Raw genomic sequence first — 22,194 nt, 5'->3', positions numbered from 1 at the left:
CTATTGTCAACGTCAATCAATTGTCAAAAAATAATCATTATAAACAATGACATTAAAACTTTATAACCTCAAATCTCGAATTTTCCGATATTTTAATATAAAAAAGTATGCTTATAACAGAAAATTTAGCACACGTAATTATTATAATGTGTTATTCTTCGGATCTGACAACATAGCCCTCAGTAGTTTGAAGAAAGTTAATGATTTCAGGTAATTTAATTTCCTTATTACAAAAAATGTTTTGGTTCATTTTACGTCATATATAAAATTATGATAAATAGAAAACATTTATTTTCAAACAGAAAAAAGGAAAATGTGATCAAGAAATTGGACTTGGTCATCACAAACACTTCTAAACACAAAACCGAAATCGAAAACTATGCGTTCTCAGAAGGGTTAAAAACCATAAATTGGCCTCTATCAAATCTTCGTACAGCAGAATATGATGTTGGATTAATCGTGGCTTTTGGTCATTTAATCAAAGATGACATTCTTGAAAAGTTCCCATTGTAAGTACCTATTTATCAATATGTATAAAACCCTTATGTTAAGAAATGCCTTGATGACAATGTATAGGCCAAAACTACTGAGAGCAGCAAAGTTTAAATTTGGCTGAAACTGAACCTTGCTTCATAGTTCCTTTAAATTAATAACCATTATAAATAAATAAATATATACGGGACAAATTACACAGATTGAGTTAGCCTCGAAGTAAGTTCGAGACTTGTGTTACGAGATACTAACTCAACGATACTATATTTTATAATAAATACTTATAGAAAGTTCTTTTCTCCTCATGCCCTGGCCGGGATTTGAACCCGGGACCTCCGGTGTCACAGACAGTGCGTACTACCGCTTTATAATTAAGACATTTACATAGATAAATATCCCAGGCCCAAAGTAATCAGTAAAAGTTCATAAAATCACATCTATACTCCTTGCAGGGTAAACAGAGCCAGCAGTTTTGAAAAGACTGATAGGCCATGTTCAGCTTGACTGGAATGGAACTAAGATTCAAATAGGTTGCTTTTATACATTTTATTACATACCAAACAAACAAATAATTTTTTCAGAGGGATGATAAATGTTCACCCGAGCTTATTGCCTCGCTGGAGAGGTGCTGCACCAATTATTTACACACTGCTGTATGGAGATAAAGTTGCTGGTGTCTCACTTATGAAAATAAAACCAAATATTTTTGATGTAGGTGGGTATACATTTTTATCTACATATTTTTATGTCAATGGCTACTATATAGAGCTTCTATAGCTGAGTCTATGGCTTCTATATGGTATATAGTTATGAATGTGGATGAAGCAAAGGAAGTATGCAGGGATTGTGGCAAGTGGAAAGAGGTAGTCTCTGCCTACCCCTCCGGGAAAGAGGCGTGAGTTTATGTATGTATGAATGTATGGCTACTATATGTAAAAGGATATATGCACAGAACTTAAAAAATGGCTTTCCAACCATGCAGAAGATTACATTTGTAGCTGGACGACAACACATCATTCCATTTGTTTCAAATAAGATTTGTCATTTCCCTGGTCTTCTATTATTCTGATTTCCTTGTTTTAATACAGACAAAGAGACTATATGTTTGATTGATATATTTGGTTTTGCTTCAGGTGAAATTATAAGTCAGAAAACTGTCCCAGTGTCCAGAGATATCAAGCAACCCGAATTGACAGCCCAGCTTTCAGAAATTGGTGCCAATATGTTAGTAGAATGCCTGAGGACTCTACCTGATAGTCTTAAGAACTCAAAACCTCAAAGTTCAGAAGGAGTTACCTATGGTATTAAATATTATACATACATACATACATAAAATCACGCCTCTTTCCCGGAGGGGTAGGCAGAGACTACCTCTTTCCACTTGCCACAATCTCTGCATACTTCCTTCGCTTCATTAAATATTATTCAAGTCTGTATTTGATGCTTCTTATTACACAGTAATAATCTATAGCATTTTCTCACTTCATAAATGAGGTGAAATAGTGTGCCACACTGTGTCTGTATAATGCTTGTGTGAAGGTGTAGTAGCTATGTTCCATATAGTAGAATGTGCATAGAACCCTATGGGTCTTTACTTCATGAGTTTCACAAGTGTTGATAATAAATCTTGATTTCCCCCTCTCTTTTTCTGTTTGGTTTTAACCATTTGTTAAGTCCAACATAAACTACGTATGATTTTTTCTTATTTATTTAAGTGAACTATTTATTTGCAGCAAAAAAAATTAACAGATCGATAAGTGAAGTAAGATGGGCAGAAATGGATGCTATACAAGTATACAACCTTTACCGAGCTATTTACGGAATATATACCTTAACTACCAAGTTTAAAGACAAGCAAATGAAATTATTCAATGCATTTATCACAAATCCAGAAGAAATTGCAGATAGTAGTGTTCCACCAGGCACACTTCAATATTGTAATAAAAATGAATCTGTAAAAATATTATGTAGAGATAGAAAATATGTTCATTTTAAATCAGTTCGAATAGTTGGTAAGAGAGAAATATCTGCAGTTGACTTTTATAATGGATATATCAAGAATTTACCGACAGAGAAAAGAAAATATCTTTGTTGCGTTACAGCTTAGTAAATTGTTATACCTAGTTATGACTTTTGTTTTATTACCTGTCGTGTATCGGCAACTGGTCTTTGGAAACGCCACAAGTGATAGCTAGTTTTTCCAAATTAATTATATGACTTTTTTACACAGTTTCAGATTATTTATTGGAACTACCTGTCTGATTTGTCTTCAATTTTATTTATAAACATTGACAAGTACAAGATGGAAAAGATCATAGAAATTGCTTTAAAAATACATTTACCCAAGAGATTCAAAATTTAATAGGAGCTTTAATCAATAATATTTCCTTTATTGCAAAAAAAAAATACAATATTTCAGTTTCATATTATGGCTCAATAGACTGATCTAAATAACCAATATTATTGCTTTCTAATTAATCATCTACATTATTTTATAAATAACAATTATTATATGATTCATAAGCGATTTTATTTATTTGTTCACAAACTAACAATATTTATTAAACTAGAATTATACATTCTCACTACTCCATGTGTCACTTACAAATACTTTACATACACTCACAAATAAGCAAATAATTTGTTCTACAATAAATTTACTTACTCGTTGGGAATACATATTTACAGTAGGTATATTCTTTATTTGGTGTTTTACGTTATAACCCCGCGGCTCAATATAGAAGTAGTTTACAGTTTTACCCTGAAAAGAGAAAAAATATTTACTTTTAAGATACATAATAAAGATATATATTTATATGGATAGATATGGAAGGGATAGAATTTTATTCAATAGAAGGATGAAAAAACATTATAAAAATATAAGTAAATAGAGTTAAATATATACTTACTAAGTATTCAAAAATTAGTATTGTTATGAAAAATGGAAATATATTTAGAGGTTTCAAGGTTTTATCATGAAATTAAAGGTTGCATTAAAATTCAGGGAATACAACTACATAGGTATTATAAGTATTATTTTATGTAGTGTTAGAAGAATGTTTCTTTATGACATGAGATTAATAATCGTGAATGGATACTCACCGAAAGATTAATCACAAGTTCTAATCTAATTAAGCAGCATGAAAGAAAGACGTGAGCTTCGCAAAATGATAATATTTCTTATATTATTCTTTATATATAATATGTATAACTTTTATTAGGAATAAGTACCTAAAGTACAATTTACAGTGAACAGCATGAATTGCATTGTACACCTTCTACAACAATCATTCTTAGTCTCTTGACAAACAGGAACCGAAATTATTTATTACGTAATACATTGATGGAAAAATATTTAGAATCCAATACAATCTGTTCGTATTGATGTAAATCGTACTTGAAACTTCGGTTAAGCGTAAAGTTTTTGTGCTGAAAATTTTTAATTGATGTGCAAATTACAAAAATGTACACGCTTACCGATAAGTAAACAACGCTATTAATCATTGAATACAGAACAGAAGCCAATTCCAAGTAACTCCAATAGTCCTTTAAAATTTTTCCTCGATTATTTAGGATATACAGCAATGTGATTTTCTAACTATCCGTACCCTGAAACAAACGGCTATGTGATCTGATGACTCAGATGGCATGAGTGAAATAAATTACACAAGGCTAGTATATTTTTGAATGATTTATTATGAAACAACATGAATGTATATATATGGAACTAATTTATCAATCTAGTGAGCGAAATGATAATGACACATATAGTACAAAGAAATGTTGAAATATTTACGCTTACTATCAATAGCATGCGATAATTACACATTGAAAAATTCTTACATTAAAAAGTTGACTAAGGTCTTTTTTGACTAGGTTCTAGCTTAAAACTTCCTTCAGTGGTTACTTAAACAATTGTTCAAAAGCGAAATGAAAAAGTATTTTACATATAATTTTCGCAACTGCCACCATTCACCATTTACTTTTTGTATAATGTTATCATTATTCTCCTTGCATTTGTATCTACTGGTTGTGTCTTTCCTATGGAAATGCCTAGGGTGCGCCTATAACCATAACACAATCCAGCCCTGCTATTCAAGAACTTTTCAAGACATGTTTCTTATGTTCCCATTTTCATCGTCTTTGGTCAACGTTAGACACATAAAAATTCATTTGAACATTTATGAATGTTGTCAAGAGAAAAAATGTCTTGACAACATTCGTAAAGAAACCCGCAGGTACTTCAATTGCTTTGTTGAAATTTTGTTGGGGTATAATTTCTTTCGGCGTTCATTTCCATGCTTTTTCTTAATTAAGAACGACCTACGTTTTTTATTATCTACTTACTCCTATAATGATTCTTTAAATTTACTAGCGTTCCTAAATTAATTTTCGACAACCCGACGTTCTTGTTACAATTTGTCATGCAAGATTCCTGTTTTGATTCCAAGAGAAAAAAAACCTGTGTGTTATTTTTAATTATTACAAAGGCAGTAAAATTTAAAAACAGTGATCAACCGAAATATGATAAAACAACTGTGCACTTATTAACACATTCACTTATATTAGAAATTAAGCTCAAATCGACGGTTTAAATGCATAAAATTGTAGTAATGATAACGAAAAAGATTGTCAAACATCGATTAATAACAAAAATATAGGTAATAAATTCATTTGTAGAAATAAATTTGATTTAGTAAAAATTTTTTGAAGAAATTCTTAAAACATCAGAATCGACGTTCAACATCTTCAATTCCAAAATGAAGAGGGAGGACCTACTTACTACATTCGGACTGCACATATCACGAAATCCTAATGTGCATTACAATTAAATACCTGTTTTTTTATTGTGCATACGAGAATGATATTAAATTCGTTTTCTTACAACACACAATGGTACTGGAAACAAAAAAAACTTTATTAGATACTTAATGAATACCTACATATCGTCTTTATTGCTCCGTTATAGATGGCACCACCGAACACTCTTGCAGATGACATGGAGGCCGTATAATTGGATAAAATATTTTTTTTCCTTTTTAAATATTTAAAAATAAGTAAGTACGTGTTATTTATTATATGCCCATTGTGTGATGTTTAAAAAACCATGTATTGGGAAACAATAATTTATCACAAAACAGTTTATAACTTTAAATTGCAGTTACAATACCTATTGCTATAAGGCAGAGGCATATTAACGCTCTTATTTTTCAAATAAAAAGGGGTAAGCTTAAAAATAAATTATTGTTTCACCAGTCGGTTGATTAAAATGATCAATGTGTACATCGCTGTTTCTGGTAGAGACAAGTGCGGAACGTGCAGTAGACGGGAATGCGACAGAGTCGAGGCAAGATGTGATGCGGTTTGTCACGCTGGTCACAGAGAGCATTTTTTGGGCCCCGGCTGTTTCCTAGAAGTTTAGTCAAACTAATATAAATCTTTATCCACTTATGTATATAAAGGTGGATTTCAAGTTGAGCATTATCACAAATCTACATAGTCTAGTAGTGGGTTTAAGTCTAGTAATGGAAAAATTTGGTCTATTGATTTTAATAAATATTTTTTTATTAATTTCTTTTTAATAACGATAAGTTATATTTTTCACCACTACGACTACACAAAAACAGTACCGATCCATAATGTAGACTGTATAATGTATAACCACTTGTTTGTGTCAACTCGGATAAAGTCCCCGAAATTCCACTTCTATTCTAAAATGCAAAGGCAGCTGTTCCCGTGATATTTTTTAATTGGAAAAAGGCAACACACACAAATACAAAAACAACATGCATGTATAAAAATGACAATAAAATGTAAAAGTATAAAAATGCTATAAAACTGGGTTGTGTTAGTCGTGATTTCTGATTTCCTTTAGTATATACTGATATTCTTAGGTGCAAATCTGTAAAAGGAACAAATAATTCAAGGAAAGGAACCAAAGCACTAAAAAGGGTTAATCAAATTAGTAAAGAAAAATTTTGTGCATCACAATTTATTTATATCGCTAATTTGTTTTTAGATACATTGTTTTAAAGTTGTCGTGCAGTAAGAAAGTTGAGGAAAAGTTGTAAAATATATATGACACAAATCTTGTACATAATGTATATTATTAACTACGTTTTGGACTTAGCACCTACATTGTACTTTACAACATTAATATACGTTATCTCAAGGACCGCCACTTCAATATGTTCATTTACTCAGAAGCTTACAAGAGATAACAGACTCGCTGTGGCGGAATTCGTTACTAATTTGACAGTTAATACATCAACAAAGATAAAACTACAATAATCTATTCGATATTAGCAACATGAATATAATAAATATGTAACAGCTGTCAGTGGTAACAAAACAATATATTTTATACATGCTTTATTTACTCACTATATGAACACATGAATAGAATGACTGCAAACATTTTCGTTTTTGTTAAAAATACGTTAACAACTTTACGATAATTGTCTTCCAATAATAGCCTATACGTATACAGGAGATGAAAAAATGACTTTCTCCCGATACCACACCCACGACAAAATCAAAACCAACCACATAACGCTATTATTGACGTCGTTGTCTTATATACTTTGGCATTCATATTAAATATTTTAATTTACATTAAACTTAAATGTATTAAATTGATTTAAACATATAAAATACTTATATATATATATATAAGTATTAAGTAAGTAAGTAGTATATATATATATATATATAAATATAAGTTTACTTAAGGACCTAGTTACTTTGTAACTGAAAATAAAACAACGCTATCACAAAAAGCAACGTCGTCAATAAACATAGCAGACTATATTAACAAATCGATGCCCACCAAATATATCTCTCTTTTTGAAACAGCAGTCAATGTATTCATCCTCTCTATACATATATTTTTTATTATCTAAGTACTAGCACCCTGTAAAATAAACATACATATAATGTTATGTACACATTAAGTTAATGGCACTACTCTACTTAATATGTTTCATTAGAAATGGCCCAAGTAAACACATTAAAAAATAACCAGTTGTTTAAAATAATTTTTGGTTAAATCATTATGACAGTATGGCAGGTGAGAAATCTGACCATTTCTAAAAAAAGGTTATACGTAAATAGGCTCTAGTCTATGATATAAGCTTGGGCAGGAAGCAGGCAGATACATTTTTATGGCGGGGTCTTACATGTGCTCTGGGTGGCTTCGGATGCAGTCGATGAAGTCACTTGGCTTCAACTCGCCTCGACAGATACGGTACACTGCCGTGAACAGAGGAAATCTGAAATTGCGCAATTATCCAATGATTAAACATTCGACTTCAATATTCTTTGTACTATACTTTTGTAGATTGTTGTATAAAACTAGCTTGCACCGGCGATTTTGATTGCGTGAACATTAGAATTTGAATACAAGCCTTTGCCTGCTTTAAACAAAAAGTAATGTATGTCTAAAAATAGCTTTATTCATCAAATCGGCCCATGTGTGTATATATAAATATGTGAATGTCTCAACACCTATGTATGTCGAATAAATTACATAATTTGGTTTCTATTTCTTAGTGGGAAAAGTTGTACTGATGAGTACACTACCAAAATGATTAAATCTCTAAATGCATCGTAATAATTAACATCACAATAAACGGCCTCCATTATTACATGGATATAAGCCAAAACGCGCAAGTTTTACATAACATCATCCGTGTGCTATGTGGTCATTGCTAGCTATAGTTATTAATAGATAGCAAGGAAAGGTAAATTTGGGAACGCTTTGTCGATATTGTCAATGGTTGAACTAGCTTATTTATATGAAATACATATTTTAAAGCAATGAGTTCGAAATGTTTCACTAATATCAGTAAATTGAATAAACACCTTGAATTAACAGATTTAGGTATATTTATAATCATCTAACTTTCGCCCACGGGTCCGCCTCCGTAGAAATCATCCTAAGTCTTCTCCGTACTCTACATTATACTTATGTACGCAAAATTTGTATTGACGTGAAAGACGACACATTTCTGATAATCTATTATGGATATAAAATAAAGACATCAATCGATACATACAAACAGTAGAAAAAGTATTTGTGTACATTAAAAACTTGTCTTTTGATGAAACATTTTTGGTATAAACTATCAAGCCTAAAATAAAACATGTTACTCACTTGTTCTCCATATTTTTGTTGGCGAGCATGTGGTTCACTTCTTCCGCCGTGATGGGTCCCTGGAGTTTCTGTCCATTCAACATCTCATCTTCTAACTCCTTGATGGAACGCCCAGTCTTCACGAATGCTTCCGCAACACGCCTATTTCTGCCACCTTATTAAAAAAATTAATGAGTTAAAAATGTACACCTATGTACATATGTCGATTAATAAAGGAAGAATAAAAGGGAAAAGATAACCTGATAAGAAAACATAGTGATAAAAAGTCACATTTATAGTATTATTTTTATTACGCCTACCAGTGATTATGAATATTATGATGCAAGTTTAGAACAAACAAAATTAAGATGTTTACATATATATGTCTCGCCTATAGAGACACCTTCTGAAATAGGTCAGGGGTTAAAAGTTACACTTCATAACATGAAGTGTCGATTATGCTGGAGCTGATTACATTTTGCGGCAAATTACACTTCAAAGAAACATTTATTTCTGTTTCGGCATACGGTGGCCTGAACGTGATCATATATTGCGTAATTGATAACATTTAAAGTAAAGCCGCAACTCCTGGCCCAGCTGTTTTATTCTTTACATTTAATATCTTCAACGTGATCATATTGCGTAAGTGATAACATTTTACGTTAAGAACTTTTTTCTTATTCAGGGTCGCTTAATTGAGCGTAATCATATCACGTGCACGTGACGGCATAAAGTACCAATAACTGGCTCACGTAAAGAACCATGCGTCTACCACGTGCTTGGAAGCATCTCAGGAAATCGCCGTACTGACGTTCAAACGAGCGAAAAAACGAGATTTAGTTAAGATTATCTCGTTCGTTGGGTGGGATGACGAGGGTCTCTTCCAGATAAAAAAACGTTTGCTCAAGACAGCGAAAACGTAATCACGAGATACACGTGCAGTGAAAAGTTGCGTACGACAATCCTACGCTGGTTATATCGACAGACTCATCTCAAACTATAATTAGCTACGTAAAAAATTGTAACTATTATTTTAAAGAGTTTTGGTATCTATAGGAGGAGGCTGACTCGTTATTTTCTCCGAAATAACATAGAGCCACATACATTTTTTAACTAGGTATATTTGAAATATTTTTGGTTTAGAAGAAGCTGACCTTTTATTTAGACCTAAATGAACGTATCTTCTCTATTTGAAGCTGCGGGATCCCGCTGCGCTGATACAACGCGTGGTGATCACGTTCAAGGCAATAAAGACCACTATCGATAAGACTATCTATCGATTTTTTCATATCACTATCGACGGAAAATTTTGAATTATGTTATGGAAAACGTTTGGAAGTTTATTAATTAATTGATACACTATTATTATTATTTTATACAAGAAGTCAGCACAGAAAAAAGATTGTTTTCGATTAATAAATCTAGAAATATATATTTTTTTAAATATTCAAATCGCTTTAAGATTTTACAAACGTATAAATTTCCTATTAAAAATATCTTCACTAACGACATAGACTTCATTTATAAACTCGAAGTAATAAAAAACTTCTTATCAATGTTACACTTGGACTAATTCCAATATCAGTCCGCATTTAAATGTGACCAAGCGCACTGTCATATTAATAATCATTATTGAAACAATAAGTGATTCAGAAATAATGCCACAGTAGGTAGGTACATGATTGTGATCGCATACCAAAGGTTCAATAAGGCAAAGTGCATAATCTACAATTCTATTGACCAACACAACTCGACAGTAATTAATAATAATCAAAGTTCATGCTTCATTTTTCAATATTATTTGTGCGACATTGCATTAAAATTTTATATCGCACTGAAAATAGATTCTGTTTACAAATACTTGATACATGTTTTTACAAAATCACATTTTGTTATGTCCCCATCGTATTATGTCCAATAAGTATACCTAATCCCGTAAAGGCAATCTTAATGTAAAAGAGAAACTGGCCTATATTATATTTTATCATTTTCTCGGATCCGGGCTGGCCGTAAAACATATTAATCATCATAATGCTTCCCCTTGCAATCATTCGGAGGTCATACGGGAGTCACTTCTTGTTAAAACTTGAACCACTTAATCCAGGCGCACCTCGGGCTCTTCTCCATAGGTAAGAACACTATGACTGACGCGAGGAGGAAGATTAAGGATTCAAGAGATTCGTGTGCCGTGTGGTTTTCGGCACTTGAGGAAAGAACCACACTTTTGCAAGGATGTCGTAACAGGCGACTAAATAACAGGCTTATAAATTTAGGAAATATATTTTATATAATATATTTTTGTATGCAAGGGGGTAGCAACCTGTCCTTCACCTCAATTCATTCATGAAGCCATGAAGCTGTTTGTGGCCTTTCAATCTATTCGAGACTGTTGGCATGTCTAGCCCACTAGGTATATAGACGTGACTATATGTATAAATGAATGATTCTTGAGAGGATGAACCTGTAAATTCATATAAAAACATCTCACCATAACATGTCGTGATAAGGTCAGCAACGCCACAGGACTCGAAGAAAGTGCTGAGTTTGCTGCCTGGGTAGAACACGTCTACGTATTTGATCATTTCCATGAGTCCCAATCGAATGACCGCCGCTTTGGTGTTGTCGCCATAGCCGAGACCGTCTACGAAGCCAGCGCCTACTGCAACGATGTTCTGAACAGAAAATATTAAGTTATTTAAACTGGGACAGTAATTTTATTGATGTTGAAGAGAAGTAACCTTTAGCATACTTTTCTGTTGTGTTGTTATTTTAAAGAGACATATAAAAATAACTTGTTCCGTCGTTTCTGACGTTTAAGTCTTTCATCATGTAAGAAGCAGAATGTAGTACTTCTTCCTATTTTAAAATCGGTATGTATATAATTCTTCGGGTAAAATCCTCACAGATGATTTGATTAAAATAAAGAACCGCTTCAATATAAATTAAGATTATAAAGAAAAATAACATAGTAAATTGTGTAGTCGTAACTCTTTTCGTATGTGCACGCACATGTCAATGATTCGCTTGATCTTTTGGTAATGTTTCATTACCGGATTCTACATGGCTTCAGTGACCAGTACTTTTACAGTAAAATTAAGAGAAAAGAGTCATCTCAGCTACACTTCAAAAGCAATAGGCTAAGCATAGCATTATGAGACCATTAAATAAGTATCATAGTTTTGATAAATAATTAAATAAAGCGGCTTATTTGCACCATTACAATATTATTTGTAACAGACGAATGTCTGTATATTGCAAGTGAATACTTGCAATATAATATCGTAGGTAGGTCGTGCGAACATGGCTGTGGGTATTATTATTCCGATACTGCCATCAACTATGCGGAAATAAAACTTGTAAGCCTACAATTTATATACATTGGTAGTAATTTTGTAGCTATCCTTTAAGATCAGATATTTTGAACATAATGTTTAAAAATTTTAAATCCACTGTTTTTATATTCAAATACACATAAAAAGCGAAACAATTCAATGTTCTCTATTCATGACCATGAACAATTAAGAATTATACCTATCTGCAAACATTTATGAAGGTGGATATTCCATAAAAATAAATGTTGTAATTCTAAGCCGCAACTTGTACTGCGGTATCAACTCTTACGAAAACTTAACATTAGTGGCATATACTTTAAAAGAATAATTAACATAAATTATCATGTGCAACAGCGGTGTCAATAAACTTTTAATTTAATTCAAACATAATACAGCAAGTTCCTACGCATTTGCGGAAAGTCTAGTCTTGATTTACCATATGTGTCATTACAAGTGTACCAAACACTTCAGTATAAGAATATTAGAAACTTCAGTATAAGGACATTAAAACAGCAATATTTACTTTTTTAGAAGACAAATAAAACATGCAAGAGAATAAGGAAAATCTATTTCAATATACCTATATATAAGCATATATACCTAAATGGGGACGACAAAGTAATCTTTTTTTATTCTTTTCTAAAGTAAAGTACCTTTATCTTTTTAAATTCGAATAAACACATTGTTAGGAATCCTATAAACTAAGCTAGTTTATACATACATATATTAATTTCTTTGTTTACGAGTCAATTTATCTATCAATATGCAATGTAATTATCTAAGATTTATTACAATACTTGCTACCAGGATACGAATAGCATGTGTTTACATGCATTCTCAATCATTAGCTATATTTGCGATAAACAGTGTGCTCGCATTAATATTGATAGTGATAACGTACCGCTTTTAACTTATCATCATATTTATAACTATTATCAAGTAGGTACAGTGTTTGGACTACGATAACTGAATATCTATTATTCAACGCTAAACTTTGAGATATTGCTTTTATTATAATACAAGTAACATAAAAGTTTTTCATTAACTATGATCAATAGGAGCATATGCATCGAATAATCACTGCAAGTTTTATAAAGACATTTATTTATAAGTAATATATTTGCTTAATCAACCTGCTTTTATTCATCTTTCCCACATGACCAAACCTAGATGGTTCAGTTAGGAATGCTTAGATTGTTTTTCTTCTGTCACTATATCTTTTTTCACATCACAAAAATCCTATCACGCTGTTCCTTATCGTGTCATTCAAAATTGTTTAACTGGAACGAAATCAATTTACCTACTTACATATATGTATAAGAAAAAAAACACGTTTAACCAAAAATAATTACCTTGAGAGCGCCACAGATCTCGACGGCGTCCTCATCGTCCACCACCACCACCCTGAAGTACTCCGTCTGGATGATGTCGCGCATCATCGGCGCGAGCGTCACATCGCGACAACCGATTGTTGTCTCGCAGAACTTCTCGTCGGCGACCTGGTCAAATTATTTATTTATTCATATGATGCCGTCTCTATCCCTTGCAGCACTGTCTACAGAGCCAGTAGCCTTGAAAGACTGATAGGCCACGTTCAGCTGATAGATAGGTTTAACGATACAATTGAGATTCTAAGTGTCAATTTGCTAACCCGTCGCCTAAAAGAAGAATCCCAAGTTAGTTTATTAGCCTATTCCTTTATGGCTTTAGGCGATGGGTTAGCAACCTGTCACTATTTGAATCTCAATTACATTATACAGCCCTAGAGCTGAAAATGGCCTTTCAGTCTTTTCAAGACTTGGCTCTCTCTACCCCGTAAGAGATATAAAGTGGTAATATAGTAGACACCATAACACAAGTCTCGACCTTGATTTGGAACTACCTCAATTGATTTGCTTACATCAAAAACAAAGGAAAGTAAGGTATTTTTTCGTGACCTAGCTCATGTACATGTGAAGTGATTTGGCTGCTGCCTGACTCGGCGAAGGACGTCGCATTTTTCATGGCTGAATATATAGAAGAAGAGTATTATTAATCCTAAAGTTAAGTATTTTACAACTATAACGCTGTTTTCCTGAACTTTTTACTTAATCTCTCTCATCTCTGCGTGTACCTGGTTGCACCCTCAACAGAAGTGTTTCGGGGCCCGGGGTCCGTCTGAACTTTTCACTTTATCTATGCTACTATTGACGATTACTGTGTCAAAACTGTGTCGAATATAAAGAATTTATACCTACACACATGATAATCATAACATGAATCTAGGATAGGTTCTTGTTTTACTAATCATGTTACGGACGACAGAAATTTTATTTTTTTATATCATGTTTGTAAGTGGCCACACTAAACCAGTATCTTCTTCAATGACTTCGAAGGTTGAAAGGCTATGTTATCCGCTAGGAGTGCAAACGCATCGCGGAAGTATGTCTCGTATGGCTTATCTTATGCTTATTAGGACAGAACAGCGGATTTGATTAAAGTGTTCATTAATCATAATTAGACGTTAGTGGTAAATCTGAAGAGAACTTTGCACGGTCATTTTAATTAGATCGCTTAATTAACCTCCATACTTCAACAAGGCTGGATCTGAGACCTCACAACTAACATTTCATTCGTAGATCTATCAATAATATATAATACTAATGAGCAAGGACAAATTGGATATTTTTGAAACCGTAGTTCCAACACTCGTAAATATAATAATGATAAGTCGATAACGAACTTATATAAACGGACAATTCAAATTATTAATGTTCTTCGAAAATTATTTATGAAAAATAGGTTACTAGGTATACAAACTTAATACATATACTTATTTCATGGCGCATGCACGGTTCGAAACGGTTTTTACCGGCAGTATGTATGTATATATTAATTACGGCACAAAATATAAACCGTTATCAGCAACAAACATAGTAAACGTAAATACCTTTCATGAATAATTGTATTTGAAGTAACAACTAGAATGAAGTAGTGTCAGTTAATGCGCTCGGTAAACCGCTGATCCAATCTTATCAACTCGCTTCGCTACCGTCTCGTTATTGTATAATTTGCACGAGTCTCAAGGTTGACCACTTTAGCCACGCGGCAAAGAGCTGAGACTTATTTATAAAACCACAATGAGACTAAACTATTTACTGTTATTACATCTTTGATTTCAGTAAAGACGAAGATAAATTTGCCTTTAATATAATAAAATATATTATGGGATAAATATATGAACCTTTAAGTTTTTTTTTTACAAAAGAAGCGTGGTTTTCCATATAACCGATGTATGAATAAGCGAAAATACTAATAAATTAGTAAAAATATACGAATCAACGTATTCTAAATAGACAAAAACGTTACAACAATGTAATCAGTAAAATTATAACCCTCATTAAAAATATATTCTCACCTCTGAAGCAATGTTGGCACCCATTAGAACAGCGCAAGGGATTTTCAGGCATCTCGTGATGATGTGCGAAATAAGGTCAATGCCACCGCCTTCCGCAATGTCGAATCCCTATTGAATAAGAAACACATCATTACGATTTTTAATGGCTTCATATTGCGATTTGGCGAGTTTTTTGGACTCTAATCTTGGAACATGTGACAATTTCTCTCAAAAACTACTTCAACAATCTATAAATCAAACTATCTATGAAATTTGTAAGTTAATAAGAACCAAATTTGACGGCCTCTGTGGCGCAGCGGTAGTACGCTTGTCTGTGACACCGGAGGTCCCGGGTTCGAATCCCAGCCAGGGCATGATGAGAAATGAACTTTTTTCTGATTGGCCTGGGTTTTGGATGTTTATCTATATAAGTATTTATTATTATTATAAAATATAGTATCGTTGAGTTAGTATCTCGTAACACAAGTCTCGAACTTACTTCGAGTCTAACTCAATCTGTGTAATTTGTCCCGTATTTATTTTATTTATCTATACATACTCGTATAATTAAAAAGTAAAAATATTTTGTCTGTACATTTAGTATTTTTGGCTGAAATGGATAGAGGGACACTTAGAATGATTAATAGAAAGCAAAAATATTTTTTTTTAATTTCTTGTCTGTCTGTATGTATGATCACGATTATCTCCGAAAGTACTGAACCGATTTACTTGAAACTTTCACCAATTGCTTTGTTTTGACTCAGAATAACATTTAAAGTTTGTTTCATCAAAATCGGTTCACTAAAAAAAAGTTATCGACATTTGAATGAATTCAAGGCATGAGTTTGCCTGCAAATAAGTTACGAAACTTAAAATTTAAAGTCATTTATCATTGAACGACAGCATAATACCTATAACATATAAATATAAGTGAAAGGCGACTAAGGGATAGGCTTACAAACTTGGGATTATTTTTTAGGCGATGGGCGAGCAACCTATCACTATTTGAATCGCAATTCTATCATTAAGCCAAATAGCTGAACGTGGCCATTCAGTCTTTTCAAGCCTGTTGGCTGTCTACCCCGCAAGGGATATAGACGTGACCATATGTATGTAGTCTACTTTAATTTCGACACCATCGCAACGGCTTCGATAGTCCAGTGGTTAGCGCGTGAGACTGTAAAGTTGGCGGTCCAAGTTCGAGTCCCAACGAAATCAAATTACTACATGTAATAAAACGGTAAAAATATTTTGTCTGTACATTCAATATTTTGACTGAAACGGATAGAAAATGTTGTTTTTACATTTTTTGTCTGTCTGTCTGTATCTCACTGTATGATTAAGATTCAACTCGAACTTTACGCGGACGAAGTCGCGGGCAACAGCTAGTTTATAAAATAAAGTTTGTCGCTTTTTAGTTTTATTGCGGGTCATCAGCAGGAACTGAGGTACCGTAAAGACGGCCTGTTTATGTCAGTATTGAAAATTACGAGTAATGAGAATGCATGTGTGTGAATTAAGTGATCTAATTCTTTATTAAAGCTCTAAAAATATAATAAAAAAAATATTTTTAATTATAATTACCTTTATCAACGAAAGAGCTGCAGCCGTGGGCTTGATTTTACCCAATAGTGTGGAGCAAATGGTTCTGACGAACTGGTGGGGCACTACGAAGATTAAGAGGTCGGCATCTTTCGCTGCATCAACTACTTCGGGAATGGCCACCTAAACATAATACTATAATTAAAATATCAGCATCATATATGATACTTTGGACTAATGTACATGAAGTGAATATCGCGAACCTGTAGCAAATAATATAGGTATTATCGCGTTATTATATTAAAAGTAGAAGTCTCTCTCGCAATTACATAACTTTTGAAAGTTCCCATAACTAATTTTACTTATCAGCCGATAAAAAGTCGTAAGTTATTTGGGAAAAGATAATAATCAAGTCATGGGCTCATGACATTCATTACGCAAAAGTCATAATACACATAATTTAATGGTAAGTTTCCACAGTAATTCTTTTCAAATGTAAATAAAATGTTATCTTATCAAGAAGAGATAATAGAAACAAATTTAATAACTGTAGCAAATTTTGATGTAACAGGTGACGTTAAAACAAAAAAAACAAGAGAGTGACATTATTTAATTGATTAATTAAAAGCATGGGTTTCGAGGAGAGACTGTGTTGGCGTAGTTAATGGTAGTTATAGATAAAGGGCCCCAGGCCCCGAAGCATTGTGGCAGTAGGTTACCCTAGGATAGGGAAATGTTTGCACCTCTCGAAATCTCTGGTGTCGCGATCGAGTGCGTGACATTTCGGTGCTTGTTGGCTTCATTGTACGTAAGGATCTTGTACTAAATCTAAATATTATCAATCATTAGCATATGTGGCCTTCCAAGGGATAAAGACGTGATTACACCTATGTATGCATTTAATATTTTTTACGTAATCAAAACATTAAGAAAACCGGCATTATGGTAACAACATCAACGTATTAGGGCCGACACACACAAAGCTATAATTAATATTACTATATTTTATGGCAAGGTATATTAATATCTTTTATGCTAATTTCGAGTGACCACACGCAGCTTCAAATCTTCGTGACGTCACCAAGCTAAACCGTGATATATATTACTAGCTTTTGCGCGGGGCTTCACTCCCGTGGGAATTTCCAGAAAAATAACACCTCAAACAAACTTCTATTTTATGATGAGAGAAAAAAAGTCTGATTTTTCTCTCAATTTCTACTGCTCCGGTCGTCTTCAAAGTTAGTTTGCGGTATTTCATATACAAAACAAAATAAATTATTCCAATGAAAAAAACCTACCTAAAGATGCATACAGACACACTAACAGATAGTATCCAACACCATCATTGTCAAAGTCACGCGCTATTTTTCCATTGTTGCTCGACTACAGTGTTGTGAAAACAATTTCCGTTATTTAAAGCCCATCCCTAAACTTTATAGAATAGATTTGCCTCCATGTGTGGGAGCTAGTTATAATACATATTATAGCTCGATATATTAATATATATTACAGTTTCGTTTATGACGGCCTTTACGTGCGATGCCGACCTTGAAATATTTTTAGACTTTCCCATAAAGACAAACGGCAAAGTACATGAATATTTAAGTCATATTTTTCTCATCATACATACATCCTAATAATCATGTCTTTATCCCATGTGGGTTGACAGAGTCTTTTAGACAACAGTGTTAGTATGATGGAGCTTTTTTGTATTAATGCCACATGGCACATTTATCTCATGATGTGCTTTTATTTCAAATTTGTTATTTACAGTACAATTGTTCTCATTTCATTTGCGATCTTTATTATATAACAAAGTACGGCTGATGACATTGGCAATGAAATGGCTCACATATGGTAGTAAGACACAAATAGACTGACTGCACATATGCCACATGTCTCATTGCCGCCACCTTGACAGTTGTTTACTGTCTACGTTATCATGAATGGGAAAGTGTTTAGTTGTATGTTTCGATTCCGCCGAAACGACTAAACCGATAATGATGAATTTTAGTACAGATACAGATAATACAGACTAAAATCTCATAATTTTTTTCATTATAAAATTCTGGAATACACTCAATCTGTGTTGAACCAAACATAGGAAAATTTGCGTAATTATTAGTTAGGACTTAAAGAGGGAGAAAGGGGAAGCCTTTGTCCAGAAGTGGGACACTAAATAGGCTATAAAAAATGATTGTATTGTCTAGCCAAGCCTCATAGGAAAATTAACACAGAATATCATTGGAACAATATTCCAAAAACAGGTAATAACTGTGTATGAAATAGGTACAGCCATCAAATTCATGTGCTATTGAAAGTAAACAAATACTTTACCTTACAAAACAAAACCTTTACACTTCAAATGAAAATAATATTAATTATAGAAAATACAAACTAATATTAAGACTACAGTGGAAAGAGGTAGTCTCTGCCTACCCCTCCGGGAAAGAGGCGTGATTTTATGTATGTATGTATGTATGTATGTATTAAGACTACATTAGTGGTCTAAGGACGAGGAATTTAACAGGATTTACTTTACCTATCTTTATAGAATGAAGATTCATTAACCTTAATGGGAAATTTGAAATCACTAGATCTAGTGGTCTATTTGGTCATATTTTGTCATTATTCTTAAGAAATAAAACTAATACTTACAACATTTGGGGGCAGTTTGTGCCCTGGAAGATATTTAACATTTTCATGAGTTTCATTAATTATTTCTGTAAGTTTTTTTCCCTCAATGATTTCTTCATAGACCCACATGGTGACCCTATCTTCAAAGTTTGGCAGTCTGGCCGCATTTCTGCCAACAATCTTGGCAATAGCTGAACCCCTACAATTAAAAAATCTTTCAAATACAAAAGTCTCAGTGACAAAATATTATGTTGGAAACATTTTACCTATAGTAGGTCCCTAAATGAAATCAATAATATTATTAAGTTTATCAAATCATTTTAAATAATCACATTATAAAAAATAATAATTAATGAGTGTGTAGGTACCCGCTATTAGCAGGCAGGAGAAAGAAGAGAGTATTTTATTTATAGACATATAAATTTTCTTATGACTGAAATTTCTAAAGTTAATCTTTAAAAACCAACAAAGCAATTTTTGATCTCATTGAATTATGAAGTAAATAAAGTGTTAAAGTAAGTAACTATATAACAAACAAAAAAAAATATCCAAGGACACAAGTGTCCCTTACAACATTCTTATTTCAAAAGACATATTATGAAATATTTATTATAATAAACAAATAAATGAAAACATGATTTATCCCAATGGCGCGTTTCCTTGGGAGGTTGAGGTTGCCCTAAAAGGGACTCAGCCTATGACCATAATCAAGGAGTGGGAAGGTCTTAATAATTAAATTTTAAAATAAAGACTGCTAAATATGCGAAATAATTCTTGTTATGTCATATTTCGTCGCAAGTTATTAATAAATTTGTGTTTTGAGTAGGTGCGGTTAAATAATAAGAGTGAATATTAACATTATAAAAAAGCTTACCAATTTCCAGACCCTATAATGCAAACTCTGCTCTTAGGTTGGTCTGCCATTATATCACGAGTAATTTATTAAAATTAACTTCAAAAATTTACGTTTCACTGAACTTTACGACTGGTGGTATCGGTATTGGGTATAGTCGAAGATTGGTTATTGTAAAGTGGCGACCCAGCGGTTTGTCGCTCACAAACAAACTAAATAAAAATGTATGTGTCGGTCACTCTCAGCAGCTATATTCAAGCTACGAAGCTAGATGATAAGAAGAAACTTCATATCAACAATTTGCTGATTGCAACAATTTTGACAGTAATCCTCTCTTAACTTCATTAAATCACAGACAATGACAAACGAATGACTTATTTAACATTGACAATCGACAGTGACATTTAAAGTGGCAAAACCATAGACCTAAGACTTTAAGTCATAAACTAACGACCACATGCAAATTATAGATGGGCTTTGCAAATACATTTCATATCCATACCATACATATAACTAACGAAAAAACGCAGCTTTAAAAGCTTTTCAACTTAATAAATAGGGCATATTTCGGAGTAGAAAGTATTTATTTACTGTTTACGAGGGAGAAATTCGCTGAAATCCCGCGAAGAAATTTCATCACATTAATTTTTACTAAGTAATCTAAAAAGAATATTTTTTTACTAATCTTATACATGTATTGTACACGCACTGTTTGCATATTTAACTGTGACACTAAAATCTAATTTATTTCAAAACATACATATGCATATAGTCCTTTAGAATAATGTAGCTTTCTAATAGTGAAAGAATTTTAAAATCAGTTCCTTGGTTTTAATTCGTTATAAGCATACAAAAATACAAACCTTTTCTTTTGATTAGTAGTGTGAATAAAATAGCTTTTCCCGTAATGTAAACTCGGTACATTGTCGTTCATACACAAACCCGCAGTTACATTCCTCTTTTTCCGGGATGATAGACACTATTTTAATATCGTTTTCAGTTTCTTTGTTTGTTAGCGCACATGCTTTATCCACTCAACCAATGGCTATTGCATGTAGGTCTGTCCTTTTTTCACCTCTTTATGAATTACTAGCGACCCGCCCCGGCTTCGCACGGATGCACAGCCCATACTAAATATATCTCTATTAAAACTAACTAAAGGACCGCCTGAAAAGCGGCTAACTAAGTCCCGGCAAAAGTGTCACTTCTGCCTGCAGTCCCGGGCCGTGCAGCAGAAATCGTAATATTTTAATTTCACCACAACTTCAAAACCAAACGTCCAATTTTAATCATTCAAAGACCAAATATTATCTACATAAACTGTACTTGTTGATAAAATTTATTTATTTTGATAAGGATTAATAGCATGAGTAAAAAAAACGCGTTTAAATGTTGACCAAAAAAAATTCAAGATTTTTAAATAAAAATGTGGTTGTTGTGCCTCACTCGACATAGATAGGTATAGTGTGTCGCGGACTTTTTTGTAGATATTTATAAGATCTACAAATAATTAAAACATTTTATGGTTCTATCTTTTGTAGTTTAGGCAGCGTACGCAAAATAAGTGATTTTTTTCAGTTTGTGTTCGAAAAATCCAAATATATTACGGAACCCTATTTTTTTCCAAAAGAAAATATAAGTAGTCTATGTTACTCGTGGATAATGTAGCTTTCGAATGGTGAAAGAATTTTTAAAATCGGTCCAGTAGTTTTTGAGCCTATTCATTACAACCAAACAAACAAACAAACAAAGTTTTCCTCTTTATAATATTAGTGTAGATAAGGATTGTGTAGTCCTGCTAAAATTAAATATGTACTTAAATGGCGTT

General features: G+C 32.7%; 2 protein-coding genes across 4 annotated transcripts; one reads left to right on the top strand and one right to left on the bottom strand.

Moving 5' to 3' along the window:
• Window positions 1-32: 32 nt before the first annotated feature.
• Window positions 33-2,860, top strand: LOC106134709 (methionyl-tRNA formyltransferase, mitochondrial). Its single transcript, XM_013334817.2, has 5 exons — window positions 33-210; window positions 303-509; window positions 1,074-1,207; window positions 1,626-1,793; window positions 2,226-2,860. The coding sequence occupies exons 1-5, from the start codon at window positions 47-49 to the stop codon at window positions 2,597-2,599; spliced, it is 1,047 nt and encodes a 348-aa protein (XP_013190271.1). The 5' UTR covers window positions 33-46; the 3' UTR covers window positions 2,600-2,860.
• Window positions 2,861-3,225: 365 nt separating this feature from the next.
• LOC106134710 (glycerol-3-phosphate dehydrogenase [NAD(+)], cytoplasmic) lies at window positions 3,226-20,643 on the bottom strand. Of its 3 annotated transcripts, none has more exons than XM_013334820.2 (9): window positions 20,388-20,643; window positions 19,535-19,712; window positions 16,919-17,059; window positions 15,356-15,463; window positions 13,311-13,457; window positions 11,115-11,298; window positions 8,648-8,801; window positions 7,671-7,763; window positions 3,226-3,253 (listed from the first exon to the last, which is right to left on the bottom strand). In XM_013334820.2, exons 1-9 carry the CDS (start codon window positions 20,435-20,437, stop codon window positions 3,241-3,243), a joined length of 1,068 nt encoding a protein of 355 aa, XP_013190274.1. In that variant the 5' UTR covers window positions 20,438-20,643; the 3' UTR covers window positions 3,226-3,240. The 3 variants fall into 3 exon arrangements, with proteins under 3 accessions (XP_013190274.1, XP_013190273.1, XP_013190275.1); XM_013334819.2 differs by lacking the exon at window positions 3,226-3,253 and adding an exon at window positions 4,169-5,902; XM_013334821.2 differs by lacking the exon at window positions 3,226-3,253 and having other exon boundaries at window positions 7,336-7,763.
• Between the last annotated feature and the right edge of the window lie 1,551 nt (window positions 20,644-22,194).

This window comes from Amyelois transitella, chromosome 9 (assembly GCF_032362555.1).
Source record: "Amyelois transitella isolate CPQ chromosome 9, ilAmyTran1.1, whole genome shotgun sequence".
Taxonomy (NCBI): Eukaryota; Metazoa; Arthropoda; class Insecta; order Lepidoptera; family Pyralidae; genus Amyelois; species Amyelois transitella.
The sequence above is the reverse complement of the archived record's forward strand: the minus strand, read 5'-3'. Positions and strand labels throughout refer to the sequence as shown.

What these genes read in the sequence shown, in the direction of transcription:
- LOC106134710 (XM_013334819.2), bottom strand. Translation starts at nt 20,437, where the DNA reads ATGGCAGACCAACCTAAGAGCAGAGTTTGCATTATAGGGTCTGGAAAT. An exon ending in CAGCTCTTTCGTTGATAAAG is followed by an intron (nt 15,464 to 16,918) that starts GTAATTATAATT and finishes CTTATTCAATAG; the next exon opens with GGATTCGACATTGCGGAAGG. An exon ending in CCTTATCACGACATGTTATG is followed by an intron (nt 8,802 to 11,114) that starts GTGAGATGTTTT and finishes TTTTTTAATAAG; the next exon opens with GTGGCAGAAATAGGCGTGTT.
- LOC106134709 (XM_013334817.2), top strand. Translation starts at nt 47, where the DNA reads ATGACATTAAAACTTTATAACCTCAAATCTCGAATTTTCCGATATTTT. An exon ending in AAGAAAGTTAATGATTTCAG is followed by an intron (nt 211 to 302) that starts GTAATTTAATTT and finishes ATTTTCAAACAG; the next exon opens with AAAAAAGGAAAATGTGATCA. An exon ending in TTCAGAAGGAGTTACCTATG is followed by an intron (nt 1,794 to 2,225) that starts GTATTAAATATT and finishes ATTTATTTGCAG; the next exon opens with CAAAAAAAATTAACAGATCG.